Source organism: Sturnus vulgaris, chromosome 19, assembly GCF_052056855.1.
Source record: "Sturnus vulgaris isolate bStuVul1 chromosome 19, bStuVul1.hap1, whole genome shotgun sequence".
Lineage (NCBI taxonomy): Eukaryota > Metazoa > Chordata > Aves > Passeriformes > Sturnidae > Sturnus > Sturnus vulgaris.
The window spans coordinates 4073465-4088341 of NC_142261.1; the positions used below are offsets into that span (position 1 = coordinate 4073465).

At 54.0% G+C, this 14877-nt stretch overlaps 2 protein-coding genes across 3 annotated transcripts in view; one reads left to right on the plus strand and one right to left on the minus strand.

Moving 5' to 3' along the window:
• Positions 1-4280, minus strand: part of SSH1 (slingshot protein phosphatase 1) — a 33481-nt gene extending 29201 nt beyond the window's left edge. The window contains exon 1 of the mRNA XM_014875047.2: positions 4164-4280. Within this exon, the coding sequence (XP_014730533.2) occupies positions 4164-4229 (66 nt within the window). The 5' untranslated portion in view covers positions 4230-4280. The remainder of the gene's footprint in view (positions 1-4163) is intronic.
• An 869-nt stretch (positions 4281-5149) lies between these two features.
• Positions 5150-13415, plus strand: DAO (D-amino acid oxidase). Of its 2 annotated transcripts, none has more exons than XM_014875110.2 (11): positions 5150-5282; positions 6335-6587; positions 6706-6820; positions 7133-7209; positions 7578-7643; positions 7987-8041; positions 8470-8574; positions 9046-9128; positions 10620-10737; positions 11271-11369; positions 11685-13415. In XM_014875110.2, the coding sequence occupies exons 2-11, from the start codon at positions 6394-6396 to the stop codon at positions 11817-11819; spliced, it is 1047 nt and encodes a 348-aa protein (XP_014730596.1). In that variant the 5' UTR covers positions 5150-5282; positions 6335-6393; the 3' UTR covers positions 11820-13415. The 2 variants fall into 2 exon arrangements, with proteins under 2 accessions (XP_014730596.1, XP_014730595.1); XM_014875109.2 differs by having other exon boundaries at positions 5157-5282; positions 6383-6587.
• The last annotated feature ends 1462 nt before the right edge of the window (positions 13416-14877 follow it).

Consider the following 14877-nt stretch of genomic DNA (forward strand, 5'->3'; position numbering starts at 1 on the left):
TGTGAGGGGCTCTTTTCCGCGGGGTTTTTCTTCCCGGGGCTAAGGATAAAAGAGACTCCCTAGTCCTGTGTGCCACCAGCACCCGACGCCGGGTGACAAAGGGGCTCACGGGGATTTTAAAGCTATTAGATCCTAATCCTGCAAGCTGGTCCTGGAGCGCAGAGCGCCTTGAAGAGCGCCAACCCCGACGTCACCGGAGCGCACACCTCGCTCCCACTGCGCACACACGTGAGGGCAGCGGCTGGGCACAAAAAACCGGGATTCGGGGTGTCCCAAGCACAAGGACACAGCCAAAAGCGTTCCCCGGGACTGTCCCAGCTCCAGGGCTCACACCGGCAGGACAAGGAGGCCACCTCCACCCGGGTACTGGCACACGTGTCCCCAGGCTAGGACAAGGCATGTCCTCTGCCTGCCTGGGGACACGCTGCTTTGGTGGCAGGCGTGGATTAAAATGAGCATTTTTGCACTGGAGGAAAGTCCCCCAGAAGCAAATCTGGCTGCTCAGGTGACATTATTTACTCTTCTCAAAAGAGAAATGTGACCTCAGCCTGTTTCCAAAACCAAGCATTTTCACAGAGTCGTGCTTTCAAGCATCTCCTTCACTTCCCTAGTAACTTCTAGACAAAATTCCTTATTAAAGAAAAGCAGAGTTTGGGCTAATTGCATCCAGAGCTGACAAATAAACCCCCAAAACAGGCTCTAAGATAGTTCTGTTTTGGTCCTACACGAGTACAGAGGAGAAAGGGTTGGGAGCATCCCCTTGGAGGGCAGGGCTGTGCTGGGGGGAAGATTTGGGCCCAAAAAACAAAGCAGGGACCTTACAGGAAATCCTTCACATTCACAGCACACCCAATCCTGACAAAGCTGGAGGGACACAAGCCTTGAAGGAATCAGGCTCCAGCAGTGCTGACACTTGGGGAACATCCTGCTGGAATTTCCTACAGCATTGCTCAGAACCCACATCAAAGAAGGGTCCCCCTAAGAGTTACTTGTTTCCAGGTGGTTTTGTACGAGTTAAAAATAAGCAAATTGTAGCATTTCAGTTCAAGACTGGAGCTTTGGAGGGGTGAGGGGACCTGGATTGCTCCCCATCCTCTCAAGGTAGGAGTTGGGAGGCTGGAGGGCACAGGAGCTCCTCTGCTGACAATCTGTGAGAACCAAGTAAAGCCAGGGGGAAAAAAAAATCCTGCAAATGCAACAGCAGAGGCCGGATATTGGAACTGTGGCCATGTGGAGGAAGGGAGATGCACAAAGCTGTCCCGACTGACCCAGCAGAGGGTGAGGAGCATACCACGGCTATTTTTAGTCTGTTTACAGTGCAGGGCTGGGTTGCAGGCAGGGCCCCAGAGCACCCCAAGTCCCAGTGCCCCTGCTGGGACACTGCAGATCCCCCAGCCCTGGGAAGGTTGGGCAGGTTTGGGACCTTTGCAGGGTCACCCTCCTGTTTGTTTGGGGCTGTCACGTAGCAACAAAGGGCAGAAAAACTTTTTTCCTTTTTAAACAAACGTGACTGTGAGGATGATGACTCTTGGATGTCGTCAGCTGGGGCTCAGCAGCGGGGCTGGGCCCAGAGCTGCTGTGGGCTCCTCTCCTGCAGGAGCTGAGCTGTTCCTAAAGCTGACTTTCTCTGTATTTTCTATTAAAAACTGCAAGAAAAGCAAAGCAAGGCTGCCACACCGAGCCCTCCTGTTCTGTCCTGCTCAGAGCACCCCTAGGAGCTGGCAGGGTTTGGGGTGCACCACACTCTGTGGTGATACTGCCCATCCCACCATGGCCAGACCCCACTGTCACATCCCTCCCTGGGGACTGAGCGTGGCCACTCTGAAGGACCACAGGGAGTGGGAGCTGTGTGGAAGGGAGATGCACAAGCAGTGCAAGTTTGCAAGGGAGTGTGAACCACTCTCTCCTAAGGATTTATGGCCCACCATGTCAAGATAGCAGCATCCATTTTATAAATTCCTTTGGGCTCCTGAGTTAGGAGAGGCCACAGTAGCACAGTCACAATTAACAAGGATGAGTAGCCATCATTTCTCATTAAAACATCTTCCAGTAATTATTCAGCTAAAAGCCCCAATGAACTCTGATTTTCTGTGCAAGAAAGGTTCTAAAAGAACAGGAGCAGGCTGGCACTTTTTGATGTGATTTTCCTTCAAATCACATCAAATCAAATTAACTTTGCAAAAACAATAGGCTGAATCTGGAAATCATAATTTTATGGTATTTCATGCCAGGAGAGATCATTCTAACAGGACTCAGTCTTCCTGAGCCACCTGAGCTGTGGGTGCTGGTGGCAGAAGTGCCCTGCCATGGACAACACCTGGCAGCAAATTTGGGAGGAAAAAGGAGAATTGTATGGTCACCCCACAGAAAATACCATCACTAGCAGCAGCTCTGACACAAAGCAATGCCTAAAACAGATGTACATGGCAAGGCCTGCTTTGATTCCTCTCCCACCTGCACCAGTTAAATCCAGTCTAATTCCACTGCCTGCTCCAGGGTTACAGCTCATTTTCATCTCTCTAGATTGGGTGCCCACTAGGTCTTGTTTAAGACTCTGTCTAAACCAGATCCCACAAAATTCCTTCTGAAAATTCCTTTGAAAAGCACAACTCACATCTCCAAGCTCCTCAATTGGCACAGAGTGGCCCAAACTGGGTCCCTGCAGCCAGGGACCCTCCTGGGACCAGGGAGAACCTGGGAGCTTTGTGGCTCCCCCCTCCTGCTCCCCCCTCAGACCAGATAATCGGGGGAGTCACAGGGACCTGACAGGTGACAAATAGGATTGTTTACCTGGCAGGAGTGGGGACAGAGCGAAGCCAAGGGCAGTGAACATCAAAGGAAAGAAGCGTGGGGGGGAGAGGGATGCACGGGGAGGATGTGCAGAGAAACAGCAGGCCTGTCTTTGAGGGTCATAAAAGAGATGGGTTGGGAGGGAAAAAGGCAAGAAGAAAGAGAAACTGGAGGTGCAGCTGTGTTTGGATGGCACGTGGGAGGTGGAGGGGAGAGGAAGCAGAAGCCCAAGGCCAGGCAGAAGCAGGAGAGGGCATTTTTGGGGCACAGGAGTGGAGGGGGTGTAGAGCAGATCTGGGACACTCAGACAGCAGGACAGGGATGGCACCATGGGGCAGGGGAAGTGCAGGGACAGGTCCTGGAGCAGCAGAGCTGGGGGAAGGAGAGGGCAGCAGCACGGTGGAGGCTGTGCCACAGTGAGTGGCACAGATATGGGGTGGGGCAGGATGGGAGCTGCTCCTGGAGAAATGACAATGGTCACCTTGGGGAAGGGCTCCCTGAGCGGCAGGAGCTGCAGCAGATGTGGGGAAAGGCGGTGCCATGGCAGGGACAGAGGGATAACACAGGGCAAAGCACAGCATCCCTGGGCCAGGAGGTGGTGGCAGCTCTGGGATGCCAAGCAGGGACAAGGTCTAGGGCAAGCACAGCTGCTCCATGAAGACAGGCTCAGCACTCTGTCCAGAGATTTACCTGGCAAGAGAGAGGTGAAGCAGCCTGGAGTTTAGGGAGCTCAAGGTCCCTTCCAGCTGAGGGTTGGAATGGGGGACAGCCAGGGGGGAACGGGGGGATGGCAGGACAGACCCAGGCCTGGCTCAGCCTGGCAGCATCAAAGGGCTGGGCAGCACTGGAGGCTACGAGAAGAAGGGACTGGGATGGCTGTGAAGGGCTGAGCTGGGCTGGGGAGTGTGGGGGTTGTGAGGCTCAGGGCCATGGGCGCTGTAACGGGAGGAAGGCTGGGGGTCAGTGGCTATGGGGGCTGTAGGGCTGAGAGCCATGAGGGACCAGCGCCAGTGAAGGACATGAAACCGGGGCTGGGGAGACTGTGAGGGGCTGAGCTGGTGCCAGGGGGGGTGTCGGAAGTCAGGCCATGGGGACTGCGAGGGGATGGAGACAGGGGACAAGTGGCTGTGGAGGGCCAAGGGGCCGCGAGGCGAAAAGCTATGAAAGGTCAGAGCAGTGACGCCGGGACCATGAGGGATCTTGTTTTGTGAGGGTGATGGAAGCAGAAGCTTTGGCTTACGGGGTGCTGGAGGGGCTGTAGGGGCCTGTCCCTGAGCGGAGCCTCACCCCGCCCCTCCCCTCTCCCCATCCACCACCCCCGGGGCTCAGTCTCCCCTTCCCTCTCCGTCCCTGCCCCTCCCGTCAGCGCTCACCTCGCTCGTGCTGGCCGAGGAGGCGGCGCTGGGGGTCGGCGAGCGCTGCAGGGTGACCAGCGCCATGGCTGCGGCTGCGGGGCCGCCGCCGCCTCCCGCTCACGCCGGGAAGGGGCGGGGCCGTGGGCGGGGCCTGCGAGGGAAAGGGCGGGGGGTGAAAGGGGCGGGACTCGGCTAACGGGCGGGGCTTGCGCTGGTGGGCGTGGTTTGTCGCTATGGGCGTGGCTTCTCGGCTCACCCCGCCCCCAAATCCCGCCCCGTGTCACCCCAATATCCCATTCCATGGCAGGGACATCTTTCACCTCTAGCCCAGGGTGCTCCAAACCCCGACCGACCCAACCTTGGACAATTCCAGGGATCCAAGGACAGCACAGCTTCTCTGGACGCTCTGTTCCAGGGCCTTCCCAGCCTCACAGGGAGGAATTTCTTTCCAATATCCAATCTAAGCCTGCTCTCTGGCAATGTGAAGCCATTCCCCCTTGTCCCGTCACTCCAGGTTGTAAATAGTCACTCTCCATTTTTCCATCAGGCTGCCTTCAGGTACTGGAAGGCCACAATTAGGTCTCTCTGAAGGCTTTTCTTTTCCCACTGAACAATCCCAATTCCCTCAGCCTCCCTACTCAAAACTGAGCCAGAAGCTCTCAACTTTTCCAAATCCCACAGGAATATCGTGTTCAAGAAGCAGCTGGATGTGACATTAGTGCTCTGGTCTAGTTGACAAGATGGTGATTAGTCAAAGGTTGACCTCAGAGGTCTTTTCCAGTCTAAGTGATTCTGCAAATGCAGACGCCGAGAAGTCACAGAATCATTGCCGTTGGCAAAGACCTCCAAGCCCATGCCCACTGAACACATCCCTGTGTCCTGGTCCACCAGTGGTCACCATGGAGACAAGTGGCAGGGATGGCGTTTTGCCATTGATGGTGGTGACCCTGTTTTCCATGACTCCAGGGCCCTCTGCCAGTGGCATCACGTGGGAGCTCCACCTCCCCAGAGCCAGAGCAGACTTTGGCCCTGCTGCTCTGGACCCTCAGACCTTGCCCTGCTGGGCTGTAACAACAACTCTGACTCTGAAGCCTTTGGACACGGCAGTGACTGCTCCGGGGACCCCACACTCTGCAGGTAAACTGATGGAAAATGGGTATTCCCTTTATTTTTTGGCAGATCCTCCTCAGCTGGTGCTGCAGGGGCAGCTGGGGTGAATCCCTGTCCCTGGTGGAGGAGCTGACCCTGGTTCCCGAGGGTTATAAAACCACAGCAGATGGGAAGCAGCTCCTGCTGTGCCATTCCAATGACTCATCCCTCCATCCCAGCAAATGTCAGTCCCGCTGTTGTCGCAGCAGAGATGCTGGACTTCACCTTGTCCAAAAAAACCTGTGAGCTGGAATTTATTCCTGCTTCCAGGACCAGCCAAGGATCTACACCCCCAGCCCTTCCCCAAACTGGTCTTCGTCCCCTCCCTGCACAGGCAGTGACCACAGGGCTTTTCCAAGGTAGGAAGGCGCTGGGAACCAGAGGATGGAGAAGGGCTGCAGACCCTTTTTGCAGGCAAAATTTACTCACAGCCATTCTCTCAGCTGTTCCCAGAAGGGTTTGGGGTGGTGGCACAGCCACTCTCATGTGCAGCCCCGAGGGTGACAATGGTGTGAGGATCCAGCCTTGCACTCATCACACCTGGCATTGCTCCCTGGAAAACGCTTGCTGCTTCCCATCTTTTTTATCTGTGCCCATTTCTTGCCTCCAGTGGCTGGGAAGGATTGTGAGCTGCTCAGAGCAGGGCTGGGTCACTGGGAACGGAGGGTTCACAGTGTCCCTCAGGAGATGGAGCTGTGGTGGGTGCTCCAGCACCTTCCTGGCTGCTCAGCCCATGCTAGTGGGACACAGAGGCTGTGCCACCCTGTCCCAGGGCAGGACACACCTGGAGCTCCTTGTGCCAGGTGAGGAGTGGCAGCTGAGCTGCAGTTTTCCTGCTGGCACAGCCAGGGGTGGAGACATTCTCCAGCCACTGTGAGGAACCACAACCCCTCATCCATGATTCCAGCACCTGGTCAGAGCTTGAGAAGCTTTACAAGGAAAACACACAGATGCACCATGAGGACCTCAGCCCTTCCCTGCTGCTCCAGCAGTGGAGCTGAGGCTCTGCAGGATCTGATTTTCCCCTGTGCTGTTCCCAGCTTGTCCAGCAGCCCCAGCACTGCCCTTAGAGCCTTCATCCCTTGCAGGAGCCGGAGCCATGCGTGTGGCCATCATCGGGGCCGGGGTGATCGGGCTCTCCAGCGCCCTGTGCATCCATGAGCAGTTCCATGGCCTGGTGCCTTCCCTGGAGCTGGAGGTCTACGCTGACCAGTTCACCCCCCACACCACCAGCGATGGGGCAGCTGGGCTGTGGCAGCCCTACCTGAGTGACCATGGCAACCTGCAGGAGACGTAAGGCAGGAGGAGGAGGAGGAGGATGGTGCCATGTCCCTCTCCCTGTGTGCCATGAGCTGCCCTGGCACAGCTCGATGGGGCTGGCAGAGCCACCACTGTCCCATTCTCATCACAGGCTCTGGAATAAAGAGACATTTGATTACCTCCTCGGGCAGCTGCACTCTCCAGCAGCCAAGGAAATGGGACTTTTCCTCCTTTCTGGTTACAACCTGTTCACGGAGCCCGTGCCGGTAAGGAGCAGGTCACAGCCAGGGCTGGGAAGGGCTCCAGCTCAGCAGCTCCTGCAGTGGGCAGGGCTGTGCTTCTTCCCACCCAATGCTTCCCAATATTCCCAAGTTTGCCTTGTGGCAGTGCCTGGGACGTGGTGTTTTCTGTGCTCCTGAGGCAATATTGGTGTGAGCCCTAGGAGAGTGGGAGTGACAGAGCCTGTCCAGCTGTCCTGTGTCCCTCTGGGATGGGCTGTGTCCCATGATCCCCCCACAGCTTCCATCCCATGGTGATCCCAGTTCATTAATGATCTCTGAACTCTTTTTCTGCTGTAGGACCCATCCTGGAAGAACATTGTCCTGGGGTTCAGGAACTTGACACCAAAAGAACTCGAACTCTTCCCTGGTTACAGGTATTTTTCAGTCTGTTTTTTGGACACTCAGGTAGGACAGTCCTGGATACCTCCAAATACAGCCCTAGAATGGGGCAGTGGGACAAGGAACTGCAGGCATAGAAACATCCTCACTTCTTTAAAACTGCTTCCCTTAAAATAAGTAGGAAACTCAAATGGCCAAAAAAGCAGCAACCCAGCACAGAAACCATTCCAGCTCCTGTCTTACCTCACCAGTGTCAAAATGGGGGAAGAAAAAAGTAAAAAGGGAGAAAAAAATCATGCACTCATGTGAGGAGGGTCCCAGGGGAAATTGGGAAGTGGCTGTCAGGAATGTTGGGGCAGGATGCTCCTGTAGGTTCTCACAGCTTCCTCTCCTCCTGTTTCAGCTATGGCTGGTTCAACACGGCGCTGATGCTGGAGGGCAGGAGATACCTGCCCTGGCTCACCAACAGGTGAGTACAGCTGCTCCTGTTTCCTCTGGCTGAAGGTGTGGGTTTTCATCCTGCACATCAGGATAGGGTAGGCAGAGATGCATCCCTAGGAAGCAGGGAAGAGGGTCTGGAATTCTTGTTCATTGCCCCAGTGGGGTGTCACTTTAACAGTGAGCCCAGGAGTGTATTTTTTGCATGACAAAAATGAAAGTAATGGGATGCTTGGAGCTGCATCCAAGCACTTTTGTCTTTGGAAGAATCTGGGGCTTGATTTTATTCCTGTAATTTCTAATGCTGAGCAGGTGTCCTGGCATTGAACATTTGCTTTTAATTTGTCAGTAACAAATGAACTTGTGCTTCCCAGGCTGACGCAGAGGGGAGTGAAGTTTTTCCATAAGAAGGTTGAGTCTTTCCAGGAGGTGAGTGGGGATGTGGAGTCAGGGCAGAGGGCACAGCCCCATCCCAGAGTGGAGAAGCAGCATCCAGCAGGGAGATGCTGCTCCAGGATATTCCTTGGCATGAGGGTTGGGCCAGGGAACAGCAGCAAGACTATGCCAAGATCCAGGAAATAAATTCTGCCAAGAAAGAAATAGGGTCTTGGGTATTGAGGGATGGTTGACAGAGGACAGGACAGAGCATTTATGCAGCATGGATTGGCAGCTTTCCCTGGAATGGCTTGGTGGCACACATGGGGTGTCAGCAGGAGCTGGCTGGGGAAGATGCACCCTGGATCTGGCCCGTATGGTTTATCCATTTCCTGACTGTTGGAAAGAGAACACTTGGCTCATTTGGAAGCAGGAATGTTGTGCCTTTGTGTGCTGCTCCCAGCCTGTCCCTCTCTCCTCAGCTCTTTTCCCAGGGTGTGGATGTGGTGCTAAACTGCAGCGGGATTCGTGCGGGGCACCTGCAGCCCGACCCGGAGCTGCAGCCTGGCCGGGGCCAGATCATCAAGGTGAGCTGGGGCAGGCCTGGGGACTTCCCAAAAACCCTTCTGATACCACGAGGAGAGTCTGTGCCCTCTGGGGAAAACGATGGGCGTGTGGCTGGGTTCACATTGGGATCAGGTGCTGATTCCCAGCAAACATTGCTCACGTGAAACCAACCAGGATCCCATTCCTGCTTCAGCTCTGGGAATGCCCTCAGTCTCCAAACTGTTTCTCCTTAGGGTGGGAGCTGGGGGAGGTCAGAGGCACAATGCTGATAACAAAAAGACATAAAATCTTTGGGAGAAGATGGGATTATTTTGAGAAACACAGGCGAGTAGGAAGCTCGTCCCTACCTGCACTCCCATCTTCCCATCTTCCCAGCACAGGGAACACAGAGCTAAGGGAGGGTCTCATATCTGGACCCTCGTGTCCCTCCTGCTGTGCCCTAAGCCTGGCAGCCACTCTCCAGCTCTGACTTCCTCCTTTTCACCTCCCAGGTCCTGGCCCCATGGGTGAAGCATTTCATCATCACTCACGACTTGAAATCTGGGATCTACAGCTCTCCCTACGTCATCCCGGGGTAGGTGACGATGGCTGAGGCAGGGCTGTTGGCACTGGTGACATTCCTCTGTCAGTGTCCCCAAAGCCTCATCTGGGACATGGCTCCTGCTGGTGTCTGCCAGGTCTGGCTCATCCCTGGTGCTTTTCTTGGCTGTGTGGGAGGAGAGCAGAAGGACGTGGGCAGCAAAGCGAGGGAGCTCCCAGTCGGCACAGAGAGCTCCCTGCACCGCGGTGCTTCCATGTCCTGTCCTTTTCCAAGGACCAAATCCCACCAAAGCAAACTCAATCCTGGCCAAGCCCCCAGAACAGCCAACCACTGACAGTGGAATGGATATTTTAGGGGAGATCTTTTGTTTTCACATTTATAGTCATCTTTATTATCAACTAAACTGTAGTGCAGCAGCTCAGGGTGGGGAAAGGCACTGCTGATCCATGCTCCTATAAAAACAGGACAGGAATTCTTTTACTTCACCAAAACCTCCCTGGGAAAGCTCAGCCTTGCTCTCACTGTCCCCTGAGCTGCTGCTGAGCCTGGGGGCATCTCACTGGGTTTATCATAGAATCATGGAATATCCTGAGCTGGAAGGGACCACAAGGATCTAGTCCAAGTCCTGGCCCTGCCCAGGGAGCTACACTATGGGATAAATAAATCCATCTGCTGTTCATCCCAGCTCTGCTTCCTCCCAAGGGGCTGCAGTGACCCTGCCCTGGCAAGGGAGAGGGGTCTTTAAGCTGCAATTTGAATGCTGCATCTCTGGCACTTCCTATTGTCCTAATATTTCAGGCTTAGGCAGTAAGCCAGGATGTAAACAGGAGCTTTGCAGGCTCACAGCCCCCATGCAGCGTTTTCTGAGTGATTCCTGATCACAGTCCCAGCCACAGATGAATTCCTCTGCCTGTGCTTGTTTTAGCTCGAGCTGTCAGAGCTGAGCACCAGGCTGATCCCAAAGGAAGAGCTGGATCCAGTGCTCATGTGGAGGGCACCCCTTCCCTGCTGGAGAGCTCAGCCCTGGAGGGTCCCTCCTTCTGTTTTTCTGCTTCCCAGTGATCAAGCAAAGTTTTGGAAGGATCCAGCCAGTACAGACCCCTCCAGGCCCCCCCTGAGCCTTAACCTGCCTCTTGTCCTCTGTTAATCCACAGGAGTTTGGTGCAGCAGCAGCACCAATCTGTTCTCTGTGTTCCCTTCCAGAGCCATCCTGTTCCTTCTAGCTCTTCCTGAGCCAGGCAGGAGCAGACCTGTTTGATAAGGATGGAATTATCTGTCTGCTTTGCCCAGACAAGGAAGGGCTGACAGGATTTAAAGAGTGACTTGCTCACGAGCAGACGTGCAGGCACCGCTCTCTGCCTGCTCCGTGTGGGAGTTTGAGTTTCTCCCACAGGAATATTTTACAGGCTCAGGTTGTAGCAGGATCCAACACCACACTCACACAGTGTCCCTCCATGTGGTGGCCCCACAGGGGACAGTTGGGGACAAGCCACCACCGTGTGTCTCTTTTGGCTCCCGGTGCAGGAGCGAGTTCACGGTCCTGGGAGGGATTTACCAGCATGGAAACTGGAGTGAGGAGAACAGTGCCAAGGATCACAAATCCATCTGGGACAGCTGCTGCCGCCTGCTCCCGGCTCTCCAGGTGGGTGACCCGACTGCCAGCGTGGGGCACAGGGAGCTGGGGGGGTCAGGATGCAGGAATGGGCACGGGGACAAACCACAGGACCTCAGTGTTTCCATGAGTTGGGTTTTCATGGATACCCGGGGCTCTTCGACCTGGCTGAGGGACAGGCAGGGCTGGCATTAAGACAAGGTTTGTAGGGATAATAATTATTTATGTGGCTGGTAAAAATTAGAACGAGGGCTTTGGGAGGTGGCAGCCCTTTGGTTATGGTGTCCCTACACCTTTAGAGAAGGGTTGTGTGGGGTGAGACAGGGTTGTGTCCACTCCCAGTGCTGCTGTTATTCCCTGGATTAGCAGGAAAGGTGATCTGGGGCTTTGCCATAGGGATTTGCCTCAGCTCCAGGCTGGCATTGCCATCCCAAATTGTTGTACTTGGAGCTGCTGCAGGATGGGGAACCCCTCTGTCCCAGCTCATCTCACCTGGTGCTGTGAGGTTTGGCTGGTGGGATTCCAAGGAATGCTGTGCAGTGCTGATGTGCTTTTGCTCACAGAAGGCAAAAATCGTCGAGGAGTGGAGCGGCCTGAGACCAGCACGGCCCTCGGTGCGCCTGGAGAGGGAGAGCATCCGCCTCGGGAATCTCCAGGGAGAGGTACCTGGGGCTGAGTGTGATTAATGACTGTGTTAATTGTGCCCCAGTCACCGTGCCTGGGGCAGTGAATAACAAGGCTTGTTTCCCTGATCATCCCTCTCTCCATCTCTCCCCACCAACAGCGAGGGAATCTTTGAACCCAGGGATGAATGTCAGAGATACTGAAACAAATCATTGATGTGGCTGCCCCATCCCCGGGAATGCTCAGGGATGGGCTGGACAAGGCTTGGAGCACCCTGGGCTAGTGGGAGATGTCCCTGCCCCATGGAGAGATTCCCCCCCAACCCATGCTGGGATTCTGTGCTTCTCCCCCAGGTGATTCACAACTATGGCCACGGCGGGTTTGGGATCACCATCCACTGGGGCTGTGCCATGGCAGCAGCTCGGCTTTTTGGGAGCATCCTGCAGGAGAAGAAGCAGCTGGCCACACCCCCAGGGCCACGCTTATGAGCACCAGCTCGCCTGGAATATGTGACAACAGCAGCTTAGGAATCACAGCAAAAGGATGGGAACAACACAGGGATACACACACAGGCTGCTCGACCCTGCTCCAGCTCTGGCTCTCAGAGTCTCATTTCCATTTCTCTGCCGTTTTCCAGATGGCTCCTCTCCCTCCACAACCTGCCTGGAGGAAGAGCTTTCAAATATCAAACTAATTATCCGTGGCAAAGTGCACCAAGTGCTGTCTGGGATCAGGCTGGGTTCAGCTGAACCCCGGACAAGTCCTGCAGTTCATCTGCACCAGGAGACAGGATGTGAAATGGAGCTGGGACACCTGAGGTCTGTGCTGGCTGCTCCAACACCCAGTGTGTAATTAGATTTACAGGCTCCCCCCCAGGAGGCAAAAGCTCCTTAGTAGGAAGAAGCTCTGAGGCTCCCAGGGAAGTCACAGCAGCTCTGGGAGCACGTGCCTGGGTTACACCAGTTTTCCTCACATTCCTGCCAGGACAAAGCTTGGACCACAGCACCTGCTTAGTGTAGCTGGCACCAGACAGCAGCACTTGCCTAAAATGGCCTTTCCAAACGATGTTTTAGAAACAAAAGCAACTTGTTCCAGCCCTGTGGGCTTGCCAGGCTCTATATATAGCAGAGAGCATAAGAAAATAGCTCTTCCTGTCCCTAAAACTCCCACGGGCCCCTCAGCTTCCCATTTCTCCCAGCTCTGGGACACAGCTCAGAGAGAAAGCCTGGCTTGGGAAAGGTTGTGCCTCTCAGAGGAGGAGCAGGACTTTTTGGGGTGTTCAGGGATGCTGTTGGGGACCCAACACACTGTTCTGAAGATACAGCCTGGCTGATTTTCCCATGCCCTGTGTCTTTCCTGCTTTACAAACCGTCCCAGACAGGGCACTGGATCCAGAGGCTGTTCTGGGGCCAGCACAGTGCCTGTCTCCCTCTCCTGTGTGGATAAGCCAACTGTTCCTTACTCATCCATGATACAGCTCTGCTGATGAATCCATGTGCCAGGAATAGCTCAGCAGCCTGGAATGGGGGAATGGGGATCCCCAAGTGCATCTCTGTGCTGAGCTTAGCAAACATAGCTGGAAATTGGGAGCCACTGCCCTGCCCAGTCTGTCCAAAGAAGTTCCAGCTTCCCTGGAAATGTTGCAGTCACTGGGTAGAATCAGGAAAAGGGTAGGAAAAGGAAAACAAAGGCTGGAGAAAATTCCCTGCTGATTAACACTGAACTCAATGGTGTGTGTGATCCCACCTCAGGAAAAGCCATTCAGGGGAACTGCATCCCCTTGGTTTCACTTATTCCAAATATGAGACATTCAGGAGCATGGTCTCTGCTGTAAATCCAGCCTCACTTTGGTGATTTTGGGAAAATTCTTCTGGACAACAGGGGGGTAGGAAATCATTGCATACCTGGCAACAAGCAATTGATTCTTGTGATCTCAGAGCCTGCAGGAGCCACTGCCCTGTGATCTCACACGGCCTCTTGGCAAACAGGAATGGGCTGAGCTGTAATTTTATTTGCAGGTTAATTCTGTTTGTTTTCTAAAGGCCTCAATTTAATCTGTGTGACCAATAAAGGGAATGTGCACATCTCTTGTGCATGATGCTTCTTCCTCTTAGTGATGGCATGGGAAGTTCCTCAAATGCTGATTCCATGCAAATGTGCCAGGAGATCATCATTCCATGTCTCCACACACATTTTTCCTAAACATTTCATCCTGGAGGAGTAGGAATCATCACTCCATATTCCCAGCAGATCAGGGAACCTGGAATATCATGGTGTGCAGGTCTGTGGTTGCTGACAGTCCTTAGGGCATTAAGAACTCACAGAAATCACAGAATTGTGGATTTGGATGGGAAGGGACCTTGAAGATCATCCAGTCCCACCACCCTGTCAGGGCAGGGACACCTTCCACTAGCCCAGGTTTCTCCAAGCCCCATCCAACCTGGCCTTGGACACTTCCAGGGATGGGGCAGCCACAACTTCTCTGGGCAAATTCCCCATGGAGGGATTGAAATTCACTGCTGAGGCCAGGGAGAGGTCAGGGAGTCAGGGAATGGGGTCTGGACAATTCCTGCATGTCCTCTGACACACCCCAAACACCATCTCCCATGTCCAGTGTCAGCACATTTTAGGAACTCCCAGTTCTCCACGAGGATCTCCTGTGACCCAGAACAAAGCTGGAAGCACATCAATTGCCAGGGAAGTCAGCAAACAGCAGCTCTGGCACTTGGGAAAATTCCTGCCAGAGCTCAAGGAGCGTTTGGAACACACTCAGGCACAGGGTGGGATTGCTGGGGAGTCTGTGCAGGGCCAGGACTTGGACTGGATGATCCCTGTGGGTCCCTTCCAGCTCAGGATATTCCATGATGCTAAGAATGAGCTTTTTAGAAATGCCTGAGGATGCCAAAATGTAACCACGAAAGAAAGAAGATTCCCCTCAGCATTGCTTCAGCCACACAAAACCTTCCAGTGCCCAACTATTTCCATTCCCAGGAAGGAGGCTCTGCATCCCAGGCTGGGAGCAGGAGGATGGATGCACTCTGGGATGAGAACACCCTGCATTAGCATGAGAAGGATTTGCAGCCCGTTAGTCATTTTGACTCATCCTTGAACCACCTCCTGCCTGAAAATTATTGGGCACCAAAATAAGAATATCAGTGACAAGGCAGAGGAAAATAAGGTTGGGCACTTCATTATGGTTTAGAAAAATGATAGGGAAATGAAGGGTTTATATGAAAATGTAAATTAGTAGGAGGAATCCTCCCAAAGTCCAGACACATGTGGAGCCACCTTATGCCAACAGGGAAGAGGCCAAACTGGCCGGGGTTTAGTGTCCAAACTGAATTAAAAATATGAAAAACAATTAAAGATTTAAGAGAATTTTAAAAAATCATAGAATCCCAGAATGGTTTGGGTGGGAAGGCACCTTGAAGCTCATCCAGTCCCACACCCTGTCATGGGCTGGGACAATTTCCATTATCCCAGGTGGCTCCAAGTCCTGTCCAACCTTGCCTGGAACACTTCCAGGGATGGAGCATCCACAATATT